The sequence below is a fragment of the Amphibalanus amphitrite genome, unplaced genomic scaffold (assembly GCF_019059575.1).
Source record: "Amphibalanus amphitrite isolate SeventyFive unplaced genomic scaffold, NRLGWU_Aamphi_draft 001567F_arrow, whole genome shotgun sequence".
In the NCBI taxonomy this organism is placed as follows: Eukaryota; Metazoa; Arthropoda; class Thecostraca; order Balanomorpha; family Balanidae; genus Amphibalanus; species Amphibalanus amphitrite.
Genome location: NW_024883060.1, coordinates 104,019 through 129,623, shown reverse-complemented (window position 1 = coordinate 129,623; position 25,605 = coordinate 104,019). Strand labels below are relative to the sequence as shown.

At 49.1% G+C, this 25,605-nt stretch overlaps 2 protein-coding genes across 2 annotated transcripts; one reads left to right on the top strand and one right to left on the bottom strand.

The window, feature by feature from the left end:
• The first annotated feature begins 619 nt into the window (after window positions 1–619).
• LOC122373892 lies at window positions 620–4,494 on the top strand. Its single transcript, XM_043352332.1, has 3 exons — window positions 620–828; window positions 1,878–1,992; window positions 2,820–4,494. The coding sequence occupies exons 1-3, from the start codon at window positions 702–704 to the stop codon at window positions 2,938–2,940; spliced, it is 363 nt and encodes a 120-aa protein (XP_043208267.1). The 5' UTR covers window positions 620–701; the 3' UTR covers window positions 2,941–4,494.
• A 1,127-nt stretch (window positions 4,495–5,621) lies between these two features.
• Window positions 5,622–25,281, bottom strand: LOC122373891. The gene is made up of 6 exons (XM_043352331.1): window positions 25,142–25,281; window positions 20,820–20,953; window positions 19,311–19,428; window positions 8,413–8,471; window positions 7,254–7,368; window positions 5,622–6,960 (listed from the first exon to the last, which is right to left on the bottom strand). Exons 2-6 carry the CDS (start codon window positions 20,929–20,931, stop codon window positions 6,774–6,776), a joined length of 591 nt encoding a protein of 196 aa, XP_043208266.1. The 5' UTR covers window positions 20,932–20,953; window positions 25,142–25,281; the 3' UTR covers window positions 5,622–6,773.
• Between the last annotated feature and the right edge of the window lie 324 nt (window positions 25,282–25,605).

The following is a 25,605-nucleotide window of genomic DNA, read 5'->3' as shown; positions in this document are numbered from 1 at the left end:
TGAAAAACTTAATGAGTCTTTTTAGACGGTAGCTCAAACAAACAAGCCATTCTTGACCCAGGAAAATGTTTATCTTGAAATTGGATAGGTACGTGTAAATGAGCCAAACAATAAAACATGTACCAAAGGGCTAGCGCAAAGATGCCAAGAACTGTTCACGCAGTCCTACGTATTACTTTTGCTACGTCATCAGATAAACTATTTGAACGTCTCGGTTTCGTCAAATCGATGATAGTACGGGCCCGGGACCTCCCATCATTTTCTCTGGCAGCCTCCTGGATATCTGTGCACCCAGCCGTGGTAAAATGGTTACCACTGTTGCAAAACGAGGCGGAAAGACGCCCTCAATCATCAACGGACGGGATTCGATAGACCCGACACTAAATTTGTCCGTCGAGCCGGACCTTTCGCGCTCCTGACCGGTCGTCAGTTGTCAAACAACGTCCCTGAGGGCCGACTCTGGCCTCAAAATGACGGCCAATAAGTCATGTAACCTGATTAAATTAGCGTTAGGCGCGTTGATGGCCGCTGAACAGCGTCCCGGGGGACCGCCGGGGGATCGGCGACCTTTGGTATTTTCCAGCCATCGATGCGCCGCTGCGGGCGCCGCCGAGCGGCCGACGCTGAACTAGCGGCCCCCTGTTCCAGATGTCTCTGCCATCGACTGCTTCAAGTGCGTATCGAACGACTACGACAACCCCATGTGCGAGGATCCCTTCCACAACAACTTCACCAGCGAGATCTACGAGTCACCCTGCATGGGCGGACGGAAGGACAGGAACGGCCTCTTCCCGGCCACTGCTTGCATCAAGCTCAATGGAGTTTTCCGTAAGACGTGACGTCTGTTTTCCTTTCCCAAAGTTTCGTCACACCATGGGGAGCCTCGCATGCGACCATCGTAATCAAAAGAAGAGTTCAAAAGCTATCGATTGCTTTTCCATGCGTTTTTCTAGCTATCATAGTTCCTGAGATAATGGCATGTTTTCTGAAAAAAAATGTAATGACAATTGGCAAATTTTGACCTTTGATGACCTCTAGTGACCCCAATATTGCTCTAAGATGAAATGATTTCTAAGATGAAAGAAATACTCTCAAACGTACGCATCGAGAGCTATTGACTGCTTTTTACCGCGTCTTTCTAGCCCTCTTAGTTTTTGAGTTAGAGGTGGGTGGTAACATATGCCCCCCCCCCCCCCCCACCCCACTAGGGCGAAGTTGGCTGAGACCGCCACTGGGGCGCGGGTTAAAACCATAAAAAGACTGCAAACGCGCGGATAATATGAGCCAACATACGCCGAATCGCGATTCCGGCCAAACATGGTCTCGAGTAATAGATTACAAGTCAAAGGTCATTTGGGTCAAGGTCATGGAATTTAGACGGTATGTGTAAAATTGAAGGGTACAGAAAGTTTAGTTGCAATCGGCTCCTTTTTGCGCGAGTTATTCGCAAAAAAGCCGAGGAGGTGGTCCGTTCCCCCTATAACTGCGAGGGCTAAATCAGATGCGAGTCTTTTTACGTGTGTGAACGGTCTCGCCTCCATAGATAACGGAAAGGACAAAGGATACTCCTGCTCGATCAGTCGATCGTATTCTAGTGAAGGCTAAAGAAGTCCGTCGAATGCGAATAGTGTGGACAGACGCACGAATATACTGTTCCGCATGACACGACTGTATTGCGGTACAGTCTACGCTCCCCCTGCGTTCCAATGCGTGGCTGTAGCTTTATCTACTGATGAGCTATAACCATTGTGAGTTTAGCTGGTGTCCGGGAGCTGCCATTACGTTAAGATGTGTGATGTGTTTATCCTGTTTCATCACTGATAAAGTGCTGATGTGATGGAATTACTGATTAATTGACGGTTGTTTATCCCGTGCAGCCGACACGGGCAAACGACTGATGGTTCGCGGCTGCGCCCTGGACAGCGGCACCCTCACGACCGACACGGAGATCATCCGAATGTCGCACTGCGGCGGACTCGAGTTCCAGGGCAGGTGAGAGCGCTACCGAATACCACCGCTTCGGACCGGCGAGTGGCGGGAACAACACAGAGGAGGGACAGGGAGCCGACGTGAAAGGCGTGGAACGTCAAAAGACTGGGACACAAAGGATCATACGAATATGGCAGGAGACAGAGAGAAAGAAAGATAGAGAGAGAGAGAGAGAGAGAGAGAGAGAGAGAGAGGGAGGGAGGGAGGGAGGGAGGGAGGGAGGGAGCGTGAGTGAGTGAGTGAGTGAGTGAGTGAGTGAGTGAGTGAGTGAAAGAGAGAGAGAGAGAGAGAGAGAGGGAGAGAGAGAGAGAGAGAGAGAGAGAGAGAGAGAGAGAGAGAGAGAGAGAGAGGAGAAGAGAGGGAGGGAAAGATGGAGGAAGGGAGAGATAGAGAGGGGGGATGGTTGAGAGCTGATAATATTCGACAAAACGTGACAAGAGCAATAGAAGACTCGACACGTGACTGGTCAGTGGTCACTGGGAGAAAGTTAAGGCTGTCATAGGTCAAATTCTTAACTATTGGGCTAATATGTCTGGCTGCATTCCTCTGCACTTCTAACTAAGACAACCTAAATACAATTATCTGCAACTGACACGGTTCCGAATTATTGCTAACTTTCCACTAAATTGATCAGACGTGTGCAGTTTTTCCATGAGGATTCGGTGAATTGAAGGGCGGCAGTCTAAAAACGTGGCGCTATGACACCTGCCTTCCCGCAGCTGCTGTGTTGGAGCCTGGCGATCAAATGCCATATCTATTCTTCCGTCGACCGCCCTTGTCCCAAACTTTCGACATGGAGCTCATTGCCTCACCCGTGCTCCTTGCCGCAGGTACCTGAAGGGCTGCCTTCAGAGCTGCGATGATATCGATGGCTGTAACGGGGCTGGAGTCAGCGCGCTGACCGCTGCGGTCCTGCTCTGGTCAGCCCTAGTGGCAGCGGTGGTTCGATAGGTGACTCGCTGACCTACCAGGGGTCACCCGCTGACCCACCGACGGGTCACTCAGTGACCTAGCAAGGGTTACTCGCTGGTCTCTGCACGGTAACAGGCTGGCGAAGGCCCGGTGCGCCCACCCCGCACTCGGGCAGTGACTGCTACTGCAGTTGAACGGTGCTGCACGGTTCAGTGGAAACTGCCGTGGTAGCTGGTCACTCAAAGACATCCAGACCAGGATTGACGTCTGACAGAGGACCCACGAACTCACCGTGGTGTCGACAGAGTGCATATCCACAGGGTGGCCTCCCAAAACCAGGGTTCTGTTACTGCTATATCATCTAATGGCGTAAATGATGTGACCGACCGGCATATAGATATAATGTTGCATCTGTGTTATGTCGGGGTGAGATAGTTTGTCATGCTTGGTTGTGATCTAATTATTTCGTTTTTTTTAAGCCGTAAAAAGATAAATGTTCTAGGATGTTCTTCTGATGATCGAGGACGTTCCATTTGTGCCTCGAATAGAGATGATGATGCCAGCCATGTGAGTGCTGGTAGCTTTTCTCCTGCTTTTTATCAACTGTTTTACTGTATGCGGAATACTACGGTCAATTACATATGTTAGCAACAGATCTCATTAAAGCCTGAGTAGTATTTGAGCAATGTGAAGCTGAGGTCACCTTACTAAGGAAGGTGGTGGTGCATCGGTTTCTGTGTTTCCCTTTCAAAGTGTGTTTCTTTTTAGACGCATATTTATCTTATCATCCGCTAACGTGTAATCACTATACGGCACTGAAGGCACTGAACACACGCACATCGCGCACAAATACGCCGTTCGCTTGTTTACGTGCATTTCCAGCCGCAGTTTCGTCCGTGGTGTGAGGACACAGTGGTAGCGAATATGAGTTCGTACTTGCTCTTGATGGTAAGACAGTATTAGGCATTAAATGTAAAACTGTTTGCTGTGTTAGTAATGAGAAGCACCTAGTCAAGCATGGTTCACGCCCGCACAACCACTGCTCATGAATTACAATTTTTTTAATAGTGTGCCATGGACATAATCTCATCCAAAAAAATAACACAGTGCACAGTAGTTCAGAAGGTACCTATATTTGTTCTCTCTGTCAAATTACGCCTTTATTCGTATTGACTCAAATCAAACTGTATCAGAGAGATTCCTCTACGATTTTTTTCGTACTTGAGTTTTTGGTGATACTATCGATGCCTTCCTGAGTTGCTTTAATGCTCTGAATCTTTAATGAGCCAAGCAATCGCAAAATTGATAGCTCTATATCTTATGACGGTTATGTAAATGCTTTCATTGGAAAGACCAAATACAAGACAAACGCAGTGTTCCGATGATTGAAGTCCATACTGTCTATTTTTTCTTTCGCATTAAAAGTAAACAATGAGTTAAGAAGTTGACGATATTGACGCAAATGTATTACGTGCGAGCGGTGGACATAAAAACGTTTTGAGCCACACCCACCAATCAGTATTGTGTTTGTATCTTGGGGTGCAATGTTTAAGTGTGCATGCCGTTACTGATATGAAATATATTTTGTACGGACTTTGTTGTTTCCAATTGAATGGTATCAGTTTAAGGGCAATGTAAACTGATGTAATATCTGACTGCGACGCAAGTTCGTACACCTGCGGTCTAACACCATAACAATCTCAGAAGCGATTCGTAGCACTAACTATTTCCTTCGTCATACAGAAACCAGACCTATACAGGCATCGCGTCCTACACAGATCGTTTAAACGGAGCCGACCGTGCCGATGGCCTGTCGGGGCATCGTTTTGACACGGTGACCCCCAGCGGCGCCTCTGACGAGCGACCTCTGTAGCTGACACCCACCTCCCCGCCCGGCGGGGAGGGAGCGGCACCGTCGACCAGTCACATACAGTCACAGACACACATACACCGGTCACACCGCGGCTGAATAAATCATTCAGAGACACATACGGAACGAGGAGGACCAGTCACCAGTCAGAGGCACACGCGGAACCAGAGGGACCCGTCGGAGGCAAACGCGGAACGAGAGGGACCCGTCGGAGACACACGCGGAACCAGAGGGACCCGTCGGAGGCCCACGCGGAACGAGAAGATGTGCTGTGGCCGGTACTGTGAAAACTGGACGACAAACAGATTTTATCAGCAGTAACTTGAATTATAGCCGTGTAAACTTCCAAGTTTCAAGTCACATCTTGTGCGTAACACTCCGAACGAGCTGCAGTAAAGCGCCAACGAGATGCATACATCACTGGACAGGGGACATCACTGGAATAGGGACTCAGAGCATTTACACGTAACACGAAACGTACCTAGAATCTGCGCCAGTCGGCACAGGACTGGTTGTGTGACCACAGCCAGCCAAGTGTAGCGATGGCTTTAGGCTTCCCAACAGCGTTTTACGTTTCCAGCTGGCAGCCTGTGTATAGTCCTATGTTTCGCGGAATGGGATGAGAGTCACAGCATGTGCCCCGGGCTCTAAACACGGCCAAACAGCGGGCGCGGCGGTCCAAACACTGCGTCACGCCGATGCGGCTCGTCACACTCCTCGTTTGGCGGCTCGAGCCCGGAATCACCGGCCTCCAGCGGGCGGCCAGGGTGGGCTGGGGATCTCGTATAGCTGACGAAATACACAACGATATCCCGCACACACATTGCATTAAATAAAAAACTCACGTTACGAATACAAACACCAGTGTATTGACTTCGAATTCATTGCACTAACTTCACCAAACATAATGTGTTGTCGTTTCATTTACTTACCATGGGTGAATGTTCTAAACACAACTATTTCGGTCGACAGGTTATGAAAAAAAATACAAAACAAACGGTAGGCACGGGCAGCGCAACGTACGAGCGACGATGGGTCCGTCCAGCACAATTGTAATTATAATGCGGCACATTTGTGAAATTCGTTGCGTCTCATAACAAAACTTTTGCATAAAACCTACTAGACTGTTATTGGTTCGTCCTATTCACGCTTAACTATTGAAACATTGCTGGATTCTTTGAACAAAGTGTGGTATTTCCACGAGTGGTCATTGGTCACGTGTGCTCATTGCCCACTACAGTTTGACCGTAACTTCCATCAGGCACTATCTCTATCTAATCCACAAACAAAGCACTTATATAACTCAGCGATTAACGTCTAACGAACACTGAGAGTCGCGAGAACTGTGGGCTGTTGCCGTTTTCTTTCCAATCGCTTGGACATTTTCAGTCTTCATCTCTTTTCCATGTCATCTAAAGACTGGCGGTGATGCATTGTTAGGTACACAGTGCGACAGCTTGTTGAACTGACGGTGAACACAGATATGGACGGTATTTAGCTTCGGGTACAGCATGCCGGCTGGAAAAAAATCACGTTGTCAAATGACAATAGTCAGTTTGTTGCACTGTGACGTACTGCTACACATAGTATTCTAGCTTGCATAATTGTCAAGCATGGTTCCAGTGTTGATCTTCATCTTAAATACCTCTGTGTATGGTATTTCTGTGATGTCTGCGCTTCCGACTTGTGTGTGCGACTACGTGCCATATCTACAGTTTTGTAGACCTCAATTCATGATTTTCTATTAACCTCTGCTTATTACAGACGCCCTTTAAAAATTAAATAATCTTCAGACTTCAGGTCATCGTTGTCATCGTCATCGTCTTGCCCTTAGGCATCTTTCTTATTGATGGTTCCATTTAGCTATCAGACGGTTTACTAGCTGCAGGCCCTCGGAGCTTCTCCGCTGTTTTCTGTTGAGTCCCTCTATAATAAGGCTCCTGAGTAGGTATTCTCCAGTTTCCCATGGCTCCGCGGTCCTCTGTGATCACAAGTTTGTTCGTTACCTGTCGGGTGGACTGGGAGGTGCAGCAGCTAGTGTCAGTGCCAGTAGCACGTGTTGAACCACACCTGTGTTTGCAGCCAGCGTTAGGGCCAGCGCTGGAGCCAGCAGCCAGCCGCCGCGGCGCATTACCGCCGTGTTACAGCCGTCGAAACTGTCACAGGCCGAGATACAGCCGTGAACATACCTGAAACACACGGCAGCGCTGAACTGTACGTCACATGCGGGGATATCAGTCACCGTTCAGCACTTAACAGCCGCAATCTTCAGCTTGCAGGCTGCTCAATGACGTGGATTAGACGCAACTCAGTTATACAGCGTAGCTAACAGTTAAATGTTAGAGGTAAGGTTACATAATAATGAAATCGCACCGTAATAAAGTACCGTTTTTATCAAGCTGGCATTCTCACCGCTCTCAATACAACACTCCAAACAGCAACAGTCATCACACCGTAATTTCATTCCGGCGCGTGCCGTTACCTGTCCTGAAACTCGAAGCTGCCGCAGTGCGACATCCGTGTCAGCTCCGTATCGATGGTCAGCGTGGCGCTGTCCACGGCGCAGTCCCTAATGATCATACTGGTCCCGTCATCGCCTGCGGAAAGGTCAGTGAGGAACGTCAGTATGGTCATTGTGGAACGGTCAGTGTGGAACGGTCAGTGTGGTTAGTGAGGAGTGGTGACCCGAAGAAGGGTCGCTTATTTACTGAAACTGAAAATGGTTCTCTAAATTACAGTAGGGGAATTCGTAGCGTACCAACACATCCATGAGGAAACTGAACAAGACTCAACGGCACGTACCGATAGCACATCAGCACTTAGCGGGTGGAGTCTGCCCTCGCCATCCCATTGTGTCTGCAAGTTGACGGGCATCCCGGTACCAGCGCCATCGTTAGCTGGGGCGGCGCCGCGGGGTCGGTGTTCGCGATCCGAGCCTGATTAATGGGCGTGACCCCGGCCCGCCCTGTCCCACTCACCGCCGGAGGGGAGGCCCCCCCCCCTCCCCGCCCACCACCGGTCATACGATACCGTCCCCCACGGCGGCGGCCATAGTTGCCACCTGACTGAACAGTCAACACCTATCTCTCTGATTGAAAGGGGTCGTATCAAATTGACGCCTCGCCCGCACCAGTGCCAATAATCAGTCGGTAGATAGTTATCTACATTCTACAGGGCTATCATATTAACACTTTCAGAGTGAAATTGGCAGCACTGGAACAAACTTGACCAACAAGAAATAAAAATGGAGTCGACCTGGCACGATACATCACTGTGGCCTTAGCGGAAATAGCAATGACCGTGTGCGTTGCGCGAGCCTCATGGCCAATCTAATGGTCGATCTAATAGACGAGTCTCGCCATAAACGTCTGTAGAAATCACCAATATCATCGCATCTGGGCAGAAAGTTCCTTTGTTTCCTTACGTCAGAGCGGCCGCCCGTCTCCCTCTGGTAGTAAGTGCAGAATGGTCGAATGAATGCAACCATTTATGTGCATCGGTCCAACGATGGACGCAGGAATAGACACTGGACAGCCGCTGAGGAGTGAGGAAGTCTGTCCCTGTACACTGATCAGAGGAAGTTCGGAAAACATTTTTTCCTTAAAAACAAAAACAAAAAATGTAAGCCGATACCTACTTACTGTAAAATCCTGAGAGTTTAACACAGGCGCTGGCAGGGAAGAGGCCGTTCCTCTGTTTTCTGCAACATAAACGGGAGTCAGTTCACACCAACAACAGTTTACAAATCTGGAGAAATCGTTCTGGTACAAGAATTTACACCGGACCGTGAGTGCACCGGACCTCCGACCTCCGACCCCAAATGACCGGCACTAAGCCGACGCGTCATAAGTACGCTATATCTGTGTGTGCACTGTGCATTGCGCAATGTGCACGGTGTCGCCCGACCCTTTAGACGAGCGGTGCGGCGCGCCGTGCGTCCGGCGCGGTTACAGTGCCGCCTCTGATGGCGCCCCAGTGTCGCCCAGCTAGTGGTGTCAATCGGTTACCAAAATTTCGGTATGCCAATACCGAACCGATACCGATTCGGTATTCGGTATTTTATACCAAAAGCATTTGGTATTTTGTCGGTATTATGAAAGTCAACTATACTGTCATAAAAATTTAAACATTTTTTACAAACCTTCTTAACTCAAATTTGATTTGCTAAATGACATTGGATGAAGAAAAAGGACAATCATGACACATTTCTCCCAAATGCATGATGTTATAACCAATGGGCAAACACGTTAACTGCAACATCAAACACATCCAGGGGCGGCGCCACGGGTTTTCGATAGGGGGGGACGGGGACCTTGCCTGACCGAAAATCCCAAAAGTAGATACTGATCGTGTATGCAAAAAAAAAAAACGAGGCACGTAACGCCGCGAAACTTGGCAAAGCCCAAAACACATCGAATGGTGCATCCCGTTTCCAAACTTATCCTAGGACACCTAAGATCGATCACCTTTTCAAGCATCCTTGCCTCTAAAGTCTAAATCAAAATTTGCAGTCTTGCCAACTCAAAGCTGGTTTCCTACAAGCTGCGAATTGCTTAGGTATGAGTAGCAGTGCCAACTATTCTTACGTTTCGTACTTTCAAATTTTCGATCTTACGTCTGGTCAGCTTTATGGCTTCACCATCAAATAGTCATGGAGGAAAAGTGGGAATGTCTTCTGCTCTGACAAGTGCGCCAAAACTGCTATATAATTTCAGAATCATGACATCACCACCTGATCCATATGCAACGGGCAGGGTGCAGCTAATGGCTAGCCGTCAGTGGTCATGTCATCGGTGGTCACTCAAAAGGTCATGCTAGGTCATGGAAGGTCACCAGCCGTTATTTGATCACACTTTCTGATGGATTTTCTTACCAAGAGCTTCGCGGAAAAAACGAGCGCATGCACCGTTGAAAAAAAAAAATTGAGTGAAAGGGTCTCAGGTCCGACGACCTCTGCAGGTGAAATGCCCCAGGTTGGATTCCGGTCCTTGTTGATTAACTTCGTCAAAAATGGCAGTAGAGCTGTGATGTCGGCACCATTGTGTTCGTCATGATCGAGCTGGCACGACCTGCATCGTTCTCATATTCACCCTCCAATCGTAACAACTACAGCAGGGATTGGCAAATGGCGGGGCACCCCCTTTGGGAGGTAATGAAGGTCTCTGGAAACCTCATCCCTCATCTCTTTAGCATTAGTGGCTCTCCTTATGGAACAGGTCTCTTGGCTGGTCTGTTTCACCCCAGAATTCAAAGACTAGTCAAGGTAAAACCGAGCGCACCACAGTGAGCACAATTTGATAAGCTGGTGTAGGTATCTCAATTTTCATGTAGAACCTTTCACGTATCACGTACCTAAAACCCTTTCGTGCACTCATGCAAAAGCAACTGCCATGTTTCAACAGCTGGTAATGGCATTTTCACAGCCGCTGACGTAAGAAGGGGAGGGGGGCTCGATTAGACCCCCAGCCGTTCGGCCGCCCACCGAACTTAGTTTTGAAGAAAAAAAGAGTGCTATCGAACCCCTTGACGAGAGGGAGCCGATGCTACCCAATTATAAGGTCTTGGGCTACTGCGTGCTTTTTGGTCCTGCCTGTAATCTATCCGAACACTTCTCCCCAAGTGCTGGGGTTAAATGGCATAGATTTCAAATGGTTCCTGTGGTAGAACTGCCATGCTTGAATTTGACTTACATATTAGGAATGGACAATATCCATAGAGTAACGGAAATCTATTGAATTTCAGTAGACTTGGTTTTGTCGGCAATGGGGTCTGGCAGTGGGGTGGGGAGGTAATAACCCTGTGCCTGGCGCCCCAAAAAAGGGAGGGGCACGATCCCCGCTACCGATCACCTTATAACTACAGGCATCACAGCTCCACACCTTTTGCAGATGGCCAGGACCCCCTGCAATACATCCCAACAGCAATTTTTATTCAGAACCTGCCTTGATTAACCAACGATGCATTAAATGCGACGGATAACTCTACAATGCGTTATTATCAACTATTGAACGGGCCTCGCCGATAGGGGGGTACTGTACCCCCCTAACTTTCGATAGCGGGGGACCTGTCCCCCCCGTCCCCCCCGGTGGCGCCGCCCATGAACACATCAGTCTACCAATGTTAAAGGGCAACTTATCAGTGCCAGCAAATTCCAATACCATGAGGATAATTATCTTACAAAAAAGATAATGTGCAAGACATGTATACATTAAATATTACATACATTACATTAAACATGTAGGGGAGAGTGGGGTGGGTTGTATCAGTTTTTACTCCGAGACCCATAACCTCGTAACTATCCGTGATAAACTCATTATTTCCATACTATCCTCTTCCTTGATTCTTCTGCTTTTTTGTGCAAAGTAACTTTTCTGCTACCTCTACCAGTTTTTCTTCTACGGTCTCCCGAATAGAACAATGTTTTTGATACAACTTGCCCCATGGCTTGGGTGAGTTGTATCACATGGTGGGGTAATTTGTATCACTATTTCACGTTTCAGGGAGTGTGCTTCCTATTGGTTTTGAACATAACAACAACATTAAATGGGGTTAATACAATGTATAGGTATGCTCAAAGGCTTCACTTTATTAGACCAAACTTAGGTCAATGCAATCCGAACGAAACATCAACAGACTAGACGCAAAAGTGGCCCGTTAAGAGCAAAGAAGCCAACACATTGTGCCGGAATGGAACGAGCATTGACTAGCTACCTACAAACGCGAGCCAGGGCTTAGCTTTCGCGATCAAAAGCAACATACCCATACATACATACATACATACATGTTACAACATACCCCACCCGGCTCTGATACAACATGTACCTAGCCGCCATCTTGGAAAAAACATCCTCGTACTAAAAAAACAGCGGACAGCTGGAGAAATCCGTTTTCACTCACGCAGCCTTAGAACCTACCCTCACCACCGCTACGGAGATCTTTCAAATTCGTGCACATCTAAATGCCCAGAACACACATTTTCTTGCAACATTTTTTTAGAATGACATTAAAAAAACATAAAATCGGCTCTCACCTCGAGACGCGTCCACTCAGCCACAAGACAGAACAGGGAAAGATGGCGCCCGGAAAACCTCGTCGGCTGGTCGTGTCGCGAGCGCCATCCATTGGATAAGTTTGGCACAATTCGCCCTGATACAACTTGGACATGATACAACTCACCCCGCTCTCCCCTATCAATGTTTAACTCACTGTATACTGGAAAACATACTCTAACTACCTTACTCAAAATTTCCAAAGCATTCATTGGTAACAAATTTGACTTTGTTTTGAGAAGTCTGTGATTGATCTTGACCTTGTCTTGCTCTCCATTTCACTGCAATGCGGTTACATTATCCAAAAGTCAAAACCCTGTTTTTTATAGCACTAGCTTCACCAATATCATCTAATATTGAAGGCAGCATTCATCACTTCATCATCACCCCACAAATTCTCAACTTCGTTCAACTTCAAAAAGATCCTGTGGAAAATCTATTTTCTTTACTTAGTGTTCTCTTTCCTGCTCTCCTCAACAGATAGAAATCGCTAGCAATGTAATCAAAAGCATTCCTAAAATATAATTGGGTCTTGGCTTGATTCGCAATTAGCAGTTTAAAACTGAACACATCTGTTGTAACTTAGAGTTCGTTTAGTTTAATTCCTGTATTCGAGTGCCTTACATATTCAAGACCAAATTATAACACCACTCAGTTTGTGCCGAGAGAACGTTCAAATTTTCTCAGATAAAATATCGCGTTCTCGGCACGTACAGTTAAAACACGGATACCTCTTATGAGGTTAGTGACCTCTGACATAAAAGGTCAGTGACCAACACAACAACTCACACCCCCTAAAATGTGACCCCACTCCGCTTGTGACCTTTATGGTTCCCCTGCTTGAAAACGGAGAGGCCTATGTACTTCTCGGCCACTTCTAGTGAATATCCTCGTTCGGCCAGAGTATGTAGTAACATCCTGGCCAGAGGATGGGTCTCCATCGCTGTGTCCATCTTCTGCTGTATCTTTCCCTTCTGTGCTCCTTTCAGCGTCATTTGAATGTTTAACAGATGACCCGGCTCCCGAGAGCGTCGTGCCCGTATCAGGGACCCTGTCGTCATCAGTTGGGTTGCTCCTGCTGACCTCTTGTGGTCGCGGTTCAGCTGGAACCGATTGTCGTGTCACTGGGCGGGAGGACATCTCGGTTACTCGCTGACGAAGCGGTGAATTGTTCCTCCTTGACTCCGTTTCAGTTCCAAGTATTCGTGTCTCGGATGAGCGTGCTCGTGGATCGGCTGCTCTCGAGGCTGGCTTGCTGGCATGTCCCAGCGGAAGCAGCTGTCCTGCGTGACGGGACCATGTCAGTCCGTCTACTGCCACCTGATAGGACACTGGTCCTGTTCGGCCAATAACATGGCCCTCCTTCCATTTTGGTCCGCCTGCATAGTTGCGTACCAGCACCTTGTCTCCAGACTGGTATTCTGGAAATCTTTTGCTGCCGTTTTCCATCTGTTTCGCCTGTGCATTTAGCACCTTGTCGGCGGGCCTTGGCTTCAGCAGGTCGAGTTTGGTACGCATCACTCTCCCCATCATAGCTTCTGCCGGGGCGACTCCAGTGGTGCTGTGCTGGGTGTTTCGGTACATCATCAGGAACGATGACAGCTGTAGTTCCAGCGGACGGTCATCTCCGCTCAGAAGACATGCTTTGAGCTTCTGCTTGACTGTTTGCACCATTCTTTCAGCCAGTCCGTTAGACTGAGGTCGATATGGTGCGATTCGGATATGTTTTATCCCCAGCTTTGTCATAAACTCTTCAAACTCTCTCGAGGTCAGCTGCGCTCCGTTATCCGTCACAACTTGCACCGGAATTCCCCACCTTGCAAATATCTTGGAGAGCTCACTGATTGTTGCTTCTGCCGTGACTGTCTTCATGGTGACTATCTCTGGCCACTTGGTATGACTGTCTACTACGACTAGGTAATGTTGACCTCTGAAAGGTCCTGCGTAATCCAGATGGATCCGCTCCCACGGGTTCTTCGTATGTTCCCACGGATGTAGAAACACCGCTGGTCTCTCGTTTTGTCCAGCTTGACATCCTGCACAGCCTCTTACAGCTTCTGTAACATCTTCATCGATCTTTGGCCACCAAACATAACTTCGTGCCAACATCTTCATCTTGCTGATGCCTGGGTGGCTGCTATGAAGTTCACTGAGCACCTCGGCTCGCAGATTCTCCGGTACCACTACTCTGTTACCCCAGAGAATACAGCCACAGGTGAGCGACAGTTCACTCCTCTTTGCTTCAAACGGTTGCAGCTCGAATGGGATCCTTTCCGGCCAGCCGCTGAGGAGGTACTGTGCCACCTTTGATAGAACTCTGTCTCGACCAGTGGCCCTCTTGACGTGTTCACAGGTGAGTGGCGCCATCCTGTCCCACTGCTCCAGGAAGCACACTGAAGCTTCATCTGTGATCCTGTCAGTCTCCTCTGCTTCCGCAACTGGCAAACGAGACAAGAAGTCAGCCATGGGAATGTCTGCTGCTTTTCTGTACTCCACATCATAGGTATACTCTGCCAGAATCAACGCCCATCTTTGCATTCGGGCAGCTGCTAGAGCAGGGCCTGGCGTCTTTGGTCCCAGCATCGTTGTCAGTGGCTTGTTATCAGTCACTAATGAGAACTTTCTGCCCCACAGGTACTGGCGGAACCGTTTCACACCGAAGATAACGGCCAGCCCTTCCCGTTCGACCTGGGCATAATTCTTCTCGGCTGTGGATAGGCTTCTGGAGGCAAATCTGACAGGCCTCTCGTTCCCGTCTCCGTCCACCTGCACGAGAACGGCTCCTAAGCCATACGGACTGGCGTCCGTGATCAAACGCACTGGCTTCCGTCCGTCGTAATGTGCCAAGACGGGTGCTTGAGTGAGCCTCTTCTTCAGCTCGTTGAAGCTGGCTTCTTCAGTCGCCGTCCATTTCCACTTTTGGCCCTTCTTCAGCAGTCTGTGCAGCGGCGCCGCCACTTTCGACATGGCAGCCACAAATCTGGCGTAGAAGGTCACAGCTCCCAGGAAGCTTCTCAACTCGCCCGTGTTCCGAGGTCTGGGAGCGTCCAACACCGGGGTCACCTTCTCCTTCACTGGTTTCACGCCGTCACCACTGAGTTCCACTCCAAGATACCGAATCGACTTCATCATGAACTCGCACTTTTTCCTTTTTAGGACGAGCTTCCACTTCTTCAGTCGCTTCAGCGTTTCACTTAACCGCTCTAATGTTTCAGCCTCTGTTGGTCCCGCTACAAGGACGTCATCTTGGAAGCATGTCACTCCTGGAAGGCCTTCAAGCACCTTCTCCATCGTGCTTTGGAATATAGCTGGAGAGGCTGCTATCCCGTATGGTAACCGCTTCATCTTCAGCAGTCCCCTCGGAGTGTTCAGCACCGTCATCTTCTGGCTCTCTTCGTCCAGCGTCATCTGCAAATACGCTGTGCTGAGATCCAACTTGCAGAACAACTTCATATCTGGCAGCTTTGCCAGAATGTCTTCTAAGGTTGGCATTGGATGTTTCGGAACCTCAAGCTGAGGGTTCACAGTGCATTTGTAGTCACCGCAAATCCTGATGCCTCCTCCGGGCTTCGGAACCACCACCAGTGGCGTTCCCCAGTCAGAATATTCGATCTTCTCAGCAATTCCACTGTCTTCCCATTTCTTCAGCTCGCTCTCAACTTGGTCTTGCAGGGCGTATGGGACCGTTCTGACTCTCTTGAAAACGGGCTCTGCCGTTTCCTTTAGCCTCAAATGGGCCTTTACGTCAGCCAGTTGTCCTAACTTGTCTTCAAACACATCCTTGTTCTCCTTCAGAATCGCTTCGAGTGATAGGCGCTGACTGCCGTTCTCCGCTACTTGATTGACGTGTTTCCCGGTGGATATCAGTCCGAGCAGCTCCGCCGTTACTCCACTCAGAAGCGAAACTTGGCCGTGGGCCGCGATCAGCCAGCAGCTCTGGACCTCTCTGCCGTTCACCGCCGTTGTCGCCAAGAACTGACCATCCAGCTTCAGAGGGATCTTCGAGCCATACGGCAGCAGACGCCGGTTGGTCTTCACTGTCTTGAAACCGACCAGTGTTTTGAAGTCCTTTCTTGTTATAATATCTGCTGAGGCTCCTGTGTCAACCAAAACCCTCACAGTCTGACCGTTTAGCTGCACTGAGGTCAGTGTGCCACGTCCTTCAGCGCTGCTGCTCTCGGACGTGAACGCAAAGTCGTCGAAATCACTCACTGTCCGATCTGCTTCGACTTCGTCTCTTGTGGCATTCACTCGCCGCTTGTAGCTCGGTCCATCATCTTGGCGGCTTTTGCACATCTTGGCAAAATGGTTCTTGCCTCCGCACTTGTTGCACGTTTTCCCTCTGGTGACTAAACAGTCACTCGCTTTGTGCGAACTCCTTCCGCATCGGTAGCATGGGCCTCGACTCTGTCCGCCTTTTCTGTCGCCGTGTTGGAACGGACTTTTCTGGCCTCTTTCACCGACGACTCGGTAGGCCGACTCTCCTTCTTTCTTCGGCTCCTGCTCCGGACTCGGATTGACTTCTTTTGTCAGATTCATCTCTTGAAGTTTCTTTGCCTGTACTCGGACCTGCAGAAACGACTCCCACATTTTGATTGCATCTTCTGCCGTCAGGTGCTGTGCCTCAAGCATTCTGACTTGCAGCGAAGAGTGCGGACACCGTGAGATTATCATATCACGAATGAGCTCAGTTCTCTGCTCCCGAGTAAAGTCACACTTCTCTGCCTGTTTCTTCAAGCGCCCCACAAAATCTCTAATATTTTCATCTCGGTCCATCATGGTCATGTTGTGGAATATGTTCCTTTCGTACAGAGTTCGGACCTGGGGTTTAAGAATACGTCTCAGCTTTGCTTTGGTGCGTTCATAGTCATTTGGCAGTGCTGAATCGGATTCAATTTCAGCCATATCCTTTAGTTTCTGTTGGATGTCAGTGCCCAGTAAATGAAGCAACAGTGCTCTCTTCCGAGTCACTTCTTCTATGCCTAAAGCACACAGGTACACTTCAAATCCATCTAGCCATATATCGAAGTCTTCACCTTCATGGAACTTCTCTGGAGTGCTGAGACTGAGCGCCATATTTACTTGCTGTGGCCTGTTCCGGGTCCACAGTGATATCCACAATTATATGCAACAGTCACGACTCAGTTCACCGTTCAGCCTCACTCCAACTCAATCAAACGTCTGTTAAGTTACTTTGCACCAAGCTTCTCTCAAATAAAAATTATCATGATAACACTCGATATCTGACGTTACGTTACTCTACTTAATTAGTTCAACATCCTTGTCGCCATTATGTTGTAACTTAGAGTTCGTTTAGTTTAATTCCTGTATTCGAGTGCCTTACATATTCAAGACCAAATTATAACACCACTCAGTTTGTGCCGAGAGAACGTTCAAATTTTCTCAGATAAAATATCGCGTTCTCGGCACGTACAGTTAAAACACGGATACCTCTTATGAGGTTAGTGACCTCTGACATAAAAGGTCAGTGACCAACACAACAACATCTAAGAACTTTTAAATGTCGCAGCTGCGCCAAATTTCGATGTAGCTCAAAACTAATTTAAAATAATTGAGCAACATTGTTTTCTGGTTCATTTTTTAGCGATAGCGGCGTACAATCTTTCTGGAATTAATTTAAAGATACCAAAATATGAACATCATATTTTTTAATTAAGTTTACATAAGCAAAAAAGAAAAAACTTTATTTTATGCAGTTCCGTGCGTTTCGTGCCTAAATGCAAATGGCCGCCGCCTGCAAGGCTGCCATTGTGGAAGTGATGCCTCGTGACACGTGTCAATGATTCCGTAAAATTATGGACATTTTACTTAGCTTTCATCGCGATATCATTACAGTGGTGTCTGCTATCTATCAGTGTGCCTCGTAAGTAATTGTTTATTAAGATTTGTTGTGTTAAACATTTATTTATGATGAAAAATTGGCTGCGTCACTATCGTCACCATCGCTTCTTGAGAGTTGAACTGTAGGTACCTATCATGGATTTTGTTTACATTAATGGTATAGCCCAGCCCATCATTGTCATTTGGTTTCCATTTTTGGATCATGATAACATACGTAACCCTGTCTTGACTGGACTCGAATTGAATTGACTTGGGTTCAGGCATGGATGAGATTCAGGGTTCAAGTTCTTGTCCTATTCACCTCATGCAGATGACTTGAATCCACATCCCAGTTAAGTAACTGACCTGAATATTTGTTAATAGTTACACAATACAATTATATGTTTTTGCAGTGAAAATAATTTAGAGATTTCCTGACTTGTTTTTGTTGCCTTATTTTAGAGTATTACCTTTTAATGCTTATCATTTGTTTTGAGAAAGTTTGAAGCATTTGTTTGATGGTTCCCTCAATTCGGTACCTAGTCGGTATTTCACCCTATTTCTGAAAATCGGTTCGGTTTTGGTATACTCTCAGTGGTTTTGGTCGGTATCGGTTTGGTATTGGTTTCCAAAATTTCTGAAATTGACATCACTACGCCCAGCTGTGGGTGCGGTATGTGTGTCTGGAGAGCCGGTCCACTGCGCGCATGCCGCGTATGTCAGTACGGTGTCGCCCAGTGGGCCGATAGGCAGCGGGTGGGCGGATAGGCGGCACGGCTGCGGTGCCGCCTCTGAGGGCGGCCCAGTGTCGCCCACGGCACAGCCGGGACCGTAATGGTCCGACAACGGTTGATACTTAGCGCCGGATGAGAGCGGCGACGTCGTTAATCACAGCAGACACCTCAGTCACGCTAATTGACGGATGGCAAGATTAAACGATAAATGATCGCCCTTCAGCTGCACAAAAAGCTTTGGAATATGGAACACCCTAAGTGTCTTACAAAATCGAGATAAATGCTCGAGAATGAACAATGAGCACTTCAAACAATTCATTCCAATTTTTAAGTTCAAGTTTTGAGCTAGAGCTTCAGTTGAAAATATCGTCAATGCGAAGTAAGGACATATCGTCAATTCAACGTGAGAAGACTCCTTTAGCGTATATTGATGCATTTTTATTGTCAAAACAAATGCGCTAGTTCGTGGTGTAGCTAAGAGTCAATTTTTCATTTGTTAACCAGATTAATTACTAACTACTAACCAACAGCACGCCAACCATTCTTTCGGGAATAGCGTGATTTGCAATCGATAGGCCAATCGGGACCAGGATATTGACGGTAACGTATTTTTGTGGACCCGGCGAAATCAATTGCGACAGCCGCCGTCTTATTAGCTGGCCGGGAGACCCACACGTCAATCACATCGTTCGGATAAAGGTCAAAGGGCGAATTAAAAGCTGGGAAGGTGAGATGAAGTTGCTTGACCTTGAAAATTTATTACACTTTATTGAATAGAGAACATGAGTTATGGACATACTCCTGTCATGTGCCTTTGTGCTCTGTCGCGATGATTTCGTACCCTTTAAATGATACTCCCTGTTCGCGATGTGCCGAACCCTCCTCCAATATTGTCGCCCCCGCTGATTTTCGTACCTGCCTCCCATGCAGCCGGAGACGAGAAGGTCCGTGTAGTTGTTGTGGAACGGGTCCTGACAGCGTGGGTCGGAGCCGTTCACGGAGCTGCACCGGAAACAGTCGATACCGGACGCCGCTGCCGACGGTCAGAGAGGTGCTGTCAGCTCCGGCACTGGCAGGAGTGGTCAGAGGGGGGCGCTCTGTGGTGCGCATGTGAGGTACCGAAAAGAATACCGAGTTGCGAAGCCAGACGGATACGGCGAAATACGGCTAAGGAGAATGTAACAATGCTTCTCGCTGTGAGTGCCCTCGAAGGTGCATCCATTTTGGAATTTCAACGTTATAGCAATTGATATGCAGAATTGAAATACTGTAATATACCTCCTTCAGTAATAATATAACGGCATTCAGTATTTTTTGCGATAGCATTCAGAAACAATGAAAAACGCCTTTACCTTCCTTGAATACAATTTCGTGGATTCATATCACGCCGGCAGCCGGCAGTGGGGCTGTTTGGGGTGCCGGGCGGGCTGTAGCGGGTGGCTAATGGGCCGTGCAAGACCGGCGCCCGTTCGGGCAGCCCGTCTCCTCGGTCCGCCCGGGTGAGCGGGCCGGTCGACAGCTACCATCAGCGACTTTCAATCGAGCGATCGGACAGTGGCTGACCTTGACAGCAAAACACGACAGCCACGAACGCTTTGTGAAGGAATGTGAGCCCGCGTGCTGCTTGGTAATCGCGTGATGGTGAAAGCTTCAGCAATAGGACATCAAAAAGTCATGCAGAAATTGAGCGTGACCAGACTAGAAAATGACAAGCACCCAATAAATGTGCTTTATGTGAACCGGTAAAACCATTGCCAACGGCCCTATAGCAGTTAAGGTATGACTGGAGCCTGGAGGACTTTCCAATTGCAGCCACGCTCGTGGACGGCCGAGAGCACGCGCTAGGTAGACTGCGCCGCAGCACATCTGTGGCCGGCGGCACAGCATAACCTCCCCGCGTCACCATCTCGCCGTGCGCAGTGGGTGGAACTGGAGTTCCATTTTCAGTTCTAGAAATTATCCTATGAAAACCAGAACTATGAAATGTTGCAGGGGCATGATTATTGATTTGTAACAAGTAGGAATCACATGTTTTCTGTTTTATGGAAGGTAACAATAAAGCAGCCGAAAAAGACGGTCACGAGCCAAAAACGCATCCTCTATTTGATTTCATTATCGGTGGCATTGTTTTTCGCCTTTTACGTTTCCATGAATCATTCGCTTCTGTAATACGGTCATGTTTCCGTTCCGTGAATCGGCCGCCCTCCCCCGCGAGCCATCGATCTCACACCCAGTGTCCGTCCCGTATCAATCACTGCCGGCCCTCTGCCTCCGCCGGCGCGCCGAGTCGCCCGCGCTCGTCGTGTTGACGCCGCCGCCGGATGGCGTCACGCCCGATTAGGCCGCCTTGTGACGGCGATTCGCGGTCTGCGCGGGCCACGCGCGCCACATTTCCGGAGCTCATTTGGCGCGCTGGGCACTCACCGGGCAGCAGCAGCGGCAGCAGTGTCAGGAGCAGCGGCAGCGGCCGCGGACGGCGGCGGCGGCCGTCTGCCAGCGGGGCGCCGCCAGGAAGCGAGGACCGGATCTCCATCATCGGCCGGCGGCGGCGGGTGGATCTGCCGGCCAGAGCCGCCGTCCGGATAAGTGCCGCTGAGAGGAGCGCGCCCGCCAGCCGCCCGCGGCCCGTTCGGCCCGTTCGGGCCAGCGGGCCGGGCCGGACGAACGGCTCCACCCAGAACCCGGTCTGCGACCAGGCACCGTCCCAGGGGTGGTCACTCCGAACAGCTGCTATGCAGGCATGAACGAGACATCAAGGAGACTATAAACGCTTAATGTGAGATTCATAATAAGCTTTGCAGGTGACGGTGGCTAGCCTACCAATCATCAGCAAGGTAATTAATACTTGATATTAATCAATGTGCTGTTGAAGCCTGAAGCCTCACACTAAAACATTTCATTCGCGTATAAATTACAGTTCGATGTCCTTATCAAAGTGACAAAAAACAGCCAGGTTATTCTTCTCATATTTCTCACTCTCCCTCCCTTCCTCTCTCTCTCTCTCTCTCTCTCTCTCTCTCTCTCTCTCTCTCTCTCTCTCTCTCTCTCTCTCTCTCTCTCTCTCTCTCTCTCTCTCTCTCTCTCTCTCTCTCTCTCTCTCTCTCTCTCTCTCTCTCTCCCCCTCTCTCTCTCTCTCTCTCTCTCTCTCTCTCCCATCCTTCACCTCCTTTCTACCCTATCCCGCCTCTTTCATCTCCTCTCTCTCTCGTCTTTCACCGCCGTCTCTCTCCTCCCGTCTCGGCGTGATTGCACGTGCGGACGCTGTCCGGGAGAGACGGAGCGGTCAGCGCGGCACCGTCGCGGCCCAGTGGTCAGTATGCCCCTTCCCCTATCCCCCTCTACATTACCTCTATAGCTCGCCACGCTGCGAGGAGACACGTTATGGATGCATCGCTGCCGTGCTGCTTGGGGATAGAGTGCACCAATGGTATGGCCACTGGAGAGAGAGAGAGAGAGAGAGAGAGAGAGAGAGAGAGAGAGAGAGAGAGAGAGAGAGAGAGAGAGAGAGAGAGAGAGAGAGAGAGAGAGAGAGAGAGAGAGAGAGAGAGAGAGAGAGAGAGAGAGAGAGAGAGAGAGAGAGAGACAGAGACAGAGAGAGAGAGAGAGAGAGAGAGAGAGAGAGGGAAGAGAACTCTGGAAGAGAACGTGATTAGCGATTTGTCTCGGAAAGGACAATGGAAGCCCTGCATGAATAAAATGTACAAAAATGTGAGGACTAAGCCTCCAAAGCTTTTTCTCCTGAGACAAGTCGCATTTTACGTGCAGCTGTGAATGGCCGCTAAAAGGTCGCTTAGTCGTCAGTTACCTTCTCGTCGATCTTCCCGTCGCCTGAGAAAGACTCAGTAGGCTTGCTAATGGCATTCAGCATGCAAACAGCTGGTTAGGAAATTGGGGACGCGTGCCTTCGGTTCACGAGGCTCTCGTAAAGACTAGGCGTAAGCATGCCTGCCACAGCTAACCGGGACGCCAAAAGCCCATGCGGTAGGCGCCTCGAAAGTGTGGCGAGTGCGATTGTTATAAAAGAACGAGAGCAGCGGGGTCGAGGTTTGAACAGTCTTAACGAATGCTGTCTTGAAATCTGTCGAATGTCATACTGAAAAGAATGCGAGGATCCAAGTTTAATAGGCCGCCGCGGAACGGCTGGTAAACGCTATCACACTACCCCGTCGCTATCAGCAGTCTTAAAAGGTACATATATTGTGCAGAGGTTGTCGAATCGATATTTTGCCCGGCAGAATCGATATTTTGAGTCTTGAGTCCCACACCCCACCTACACGTACCTGAGTATGGATGTGCCCCAGTTCGTTCCCGAGGAAAATTACATAAAAAAAAATATAATGACAAAATTACGAAAATATTTGTCAGAACTCAGGTAGGTATTCATCCAATATCTTGCCGACGCACATTCTCATTGCCAAGTAAGGAAGTTAGAAAACACACGTAGAATATCCATACCAGCTTTCTGGTGCGTAGGTTCAACATATTACACAATTTTTTCTTTTACATGGTTTTGATATTGTAATTACTTACTTTATTCACCGTGAAATTACCTTCATGAATGAAAAGTGTTCCTTGCCCTTGCTGAAATATCTTCGAACAGGTAAAAAATTGGTTAATTCATCGTGCATAAGCGTAATGCTCAAGATAAAAGTGCGCTGTTAGATATCCACTGCCATCATAATAAGGCACCTAAACACTCAGCGCTAATTTAACCACTTAAAGGTAGTGTGCCAGCTTTCCTGGACCGTATGGAGTTAATGGCCCAGATAAGGAGAACCGGATTTTTAGAACTTATCCATACCTTCAAAACTCATGGAAACGTCTTAAATTCTTCAAATTTTGAGTACCCCAGTGCGAAATTCGCCCCGACGGGTTGTCGGTCGTACCCCAACCACATTTCACACCACTATGAACAATAAATGCACACACTGAAATCGCTATTACCGATAGGCTCATCCAATCAAGTTTCGACAAACCCGTTCATCATCATTTCCTGCGGTTTCGAACACGCCTGTTAGGTGGTGCGGTAGACCGCGCCCAAAGCCAGGGCCCCGGTAACGTGAGGTAGCCGAGTCGGGGCAGCGTGCGCTGACCCAAGCCGGGGCCGCGCGTCCTCCCGGTGTCATGTGCAGAGGTGAATAAAACTCAAAAGCTGTCACCTACGCGATGTCTAGCTGTCACGATTTTTTTTACAAGTCATCTTGAAACAGCAGGTACCATATTTTTACGTTTTCTCATCACCTTTGAAGCCCTAAAAAATTAGGCTAGAATGTTAGAAACTAAAACGGACTCAGGGCATTACAAAGCATCAACACATTTCAGTGACACAACAACAAAAAATAAATCACTATTATCCCACTTACCTATAGGTCTGATCGACTTCCTAGCTCGTCCTGGCTTCCTGATCAGGAATTCCTGGCTTCCTTCCTGATCAGGACGGATCGATCCTGTTCAATCAGAACTCACGAAAGGATTGTATTGGCGGTTGTCACTGATTCACTTGCCTTTGCTTCAGTAGTCAGAACCAATTATCAACGCTCCTACCAAGTTTCTGGGACCGATGGTCATGGACCTCGCCCCAGTTGTGGCCCAGATGTGACGTCCCCCGTCCCAGTCGCCCGGTCCCTCCCTACTCCGGCGGCGGCCAAGGCCGCGCCGGTCCCCGCCACACCGCTCAACCGGCGACGAGCGGGGACGAGCTGTCGCGCTGTCGCCGTTTTTCCTGCGTTGTCTATGGCGCTTCACAACGCACCGGCTGTCGCACCGGCGGGATTTTTCAGCCCCAGCTGTCTACAAAGAGATGACGCTGTTAAATTTTTGTGCCGTGGTCCATAGTGGCCCTCCATGGGAAGACAGCTCTGATTTTAGCGGAAACGGCATAGCTATCAATTTTAGATGCATCAACTGAGATGCTCGAATCTGTCTCTGTATTCGTATGGCTGTCACCTACGCACGCAGGCGAGTAGCAGGTATTTTTCACCTCTGGTCATGTGATAGCCCGGGGCTGCCCGCGGGGATGCGGTAGACCGCGCCCAAAGCCGCGGCCCCGGCTTGGGTCAGCGCACGCTGCCCCGACTCGGCTACCTCACGTTACAGGGCTTTGGGCGCGGCTTCTGCTCATACTTTGTGGTGCGGTGGTGGTGCGTCGGGCCGCGCGCTCTGACTTCGGCCAAGAAAAATGCGTCAGCTGATCATTGTCATTTCTGCCACTTGCGTGTGGTGAAATGGGGTCATAACTTAAGAGACGGCTTTTTCATATCAATTATTTTACATAAAATCATATTTCAAACCATAAATAATGTTCGACAGCCAAATAAAAGAAACAATACCAATACAGGCTTACAGTTTAAGGTTCGACATTGTGTTGTCTACGATTAGACAGCTGATAACTCATTCCCGTAGGTCGTAACTCTATAATGACCTTTGCTTATTGTCACATGTGCGCCGCATTCGCGATTGTTGCCGACGCCTGTTTGCAGGTCGGCCCGCTACAGTTGTTATACATATCGAAAAACCGATAAACTTTTAGGCGAAAAAGGCACTATTCCAGGCCCATTTTTGATTTTTTGCGATATTAGGTAAAAACAGAAGCTTCTTATCCTAGGAAAAATAAAATGGGAAATCATTGGAAGGTGGCACACTACCTTTAAGCAGTTTAGCTAATAACCCAGTTATAATTTTTGAACTAATTAACTCATGGGAAATATTGTCCAATGGCCAGCTCCCCAGTTGGCAGCCCTGCCCACCTGTGAGTGTCGAGGTAGCTGCGGCGAGCCGCCCGCTCTCCGGCGCCGTACGGTTACATCCCGCTGGGACCCTCCGCCCCGTCGCCGCGCCCACGCGTCAGCCCCCGACCGCCGGCCGCACAGCCACGCCGCGACTGAGTGGCGGCGGCGGCGGCGGCGGCGGCGGCGGGCAGGGAGCGGCCGAGGGCCCGACAAGAACGGCCCGTCCCCCAGATGACCCCGGCCCGCCACACGCAGCGCCGCCGGTCGCCACGCCAGCATTAATTATTCGACCGGCCGGTGTATAGTTGAGGCGACCGGCGACGGATATCGACGGACCGCACTGTCTGCTGCAGCCGGCTCATAGCACGGCATCCGCCGGGCACGTGTCCCAACCGTGAACACCGGCCATCGACTTCAGAGCGATAACAACTACACTGGAGCGGGCCGCGCCCGGTCCAGACTGCCAGCAGCCGTCGGCAGCT

Bases quoted from the DNA above. Each gene is read 5' to 3' on its own strand.
- LOC122373892 (XM_043352332.1), top strand. From the start codon at position 702: ATGTGCGAGGATCCCTTCCACAACAACTTCACCAGCGAGATCTACGAG. The intron at 829-1,877 runs GTAAGACGTGAC...TATCCCGTGCAG, and splicing joins CAAGCTCAATGGAGTTTTCC to CCGACACGGGCAAACGACTG. The intron at 1,993-2,819 runs GTGAGAGCGCTA...TCCTTGCCGCAG, and splicing joins GGACTCGAGTTCCAGGGCAG to GTACCTGAAGGGCTGCCTTC.
- LOC122373891 (XM_043352331.1), bottom strand. From the start codon at position 20,931: ATGATGGAGATCCGGTCCTCGCTTCCTGGCGGCGCCCCGCTGGCAGAC. The intron at 19,429-20,819 runs GTGAGTGCCCAG...GACCGTCGGCAG, and splicing joins GCTGCCGCTGCTGCTGCCCG to CGGCGTCCGGTATCGACTGT. The intron at 6,961-7,253 runs GTAACGGCACGC...CGTGTGTTTCAG, and splicing joins AGCTTCGAGTTTCAGGACAG to GTATGTTCACGGCTGTATCT.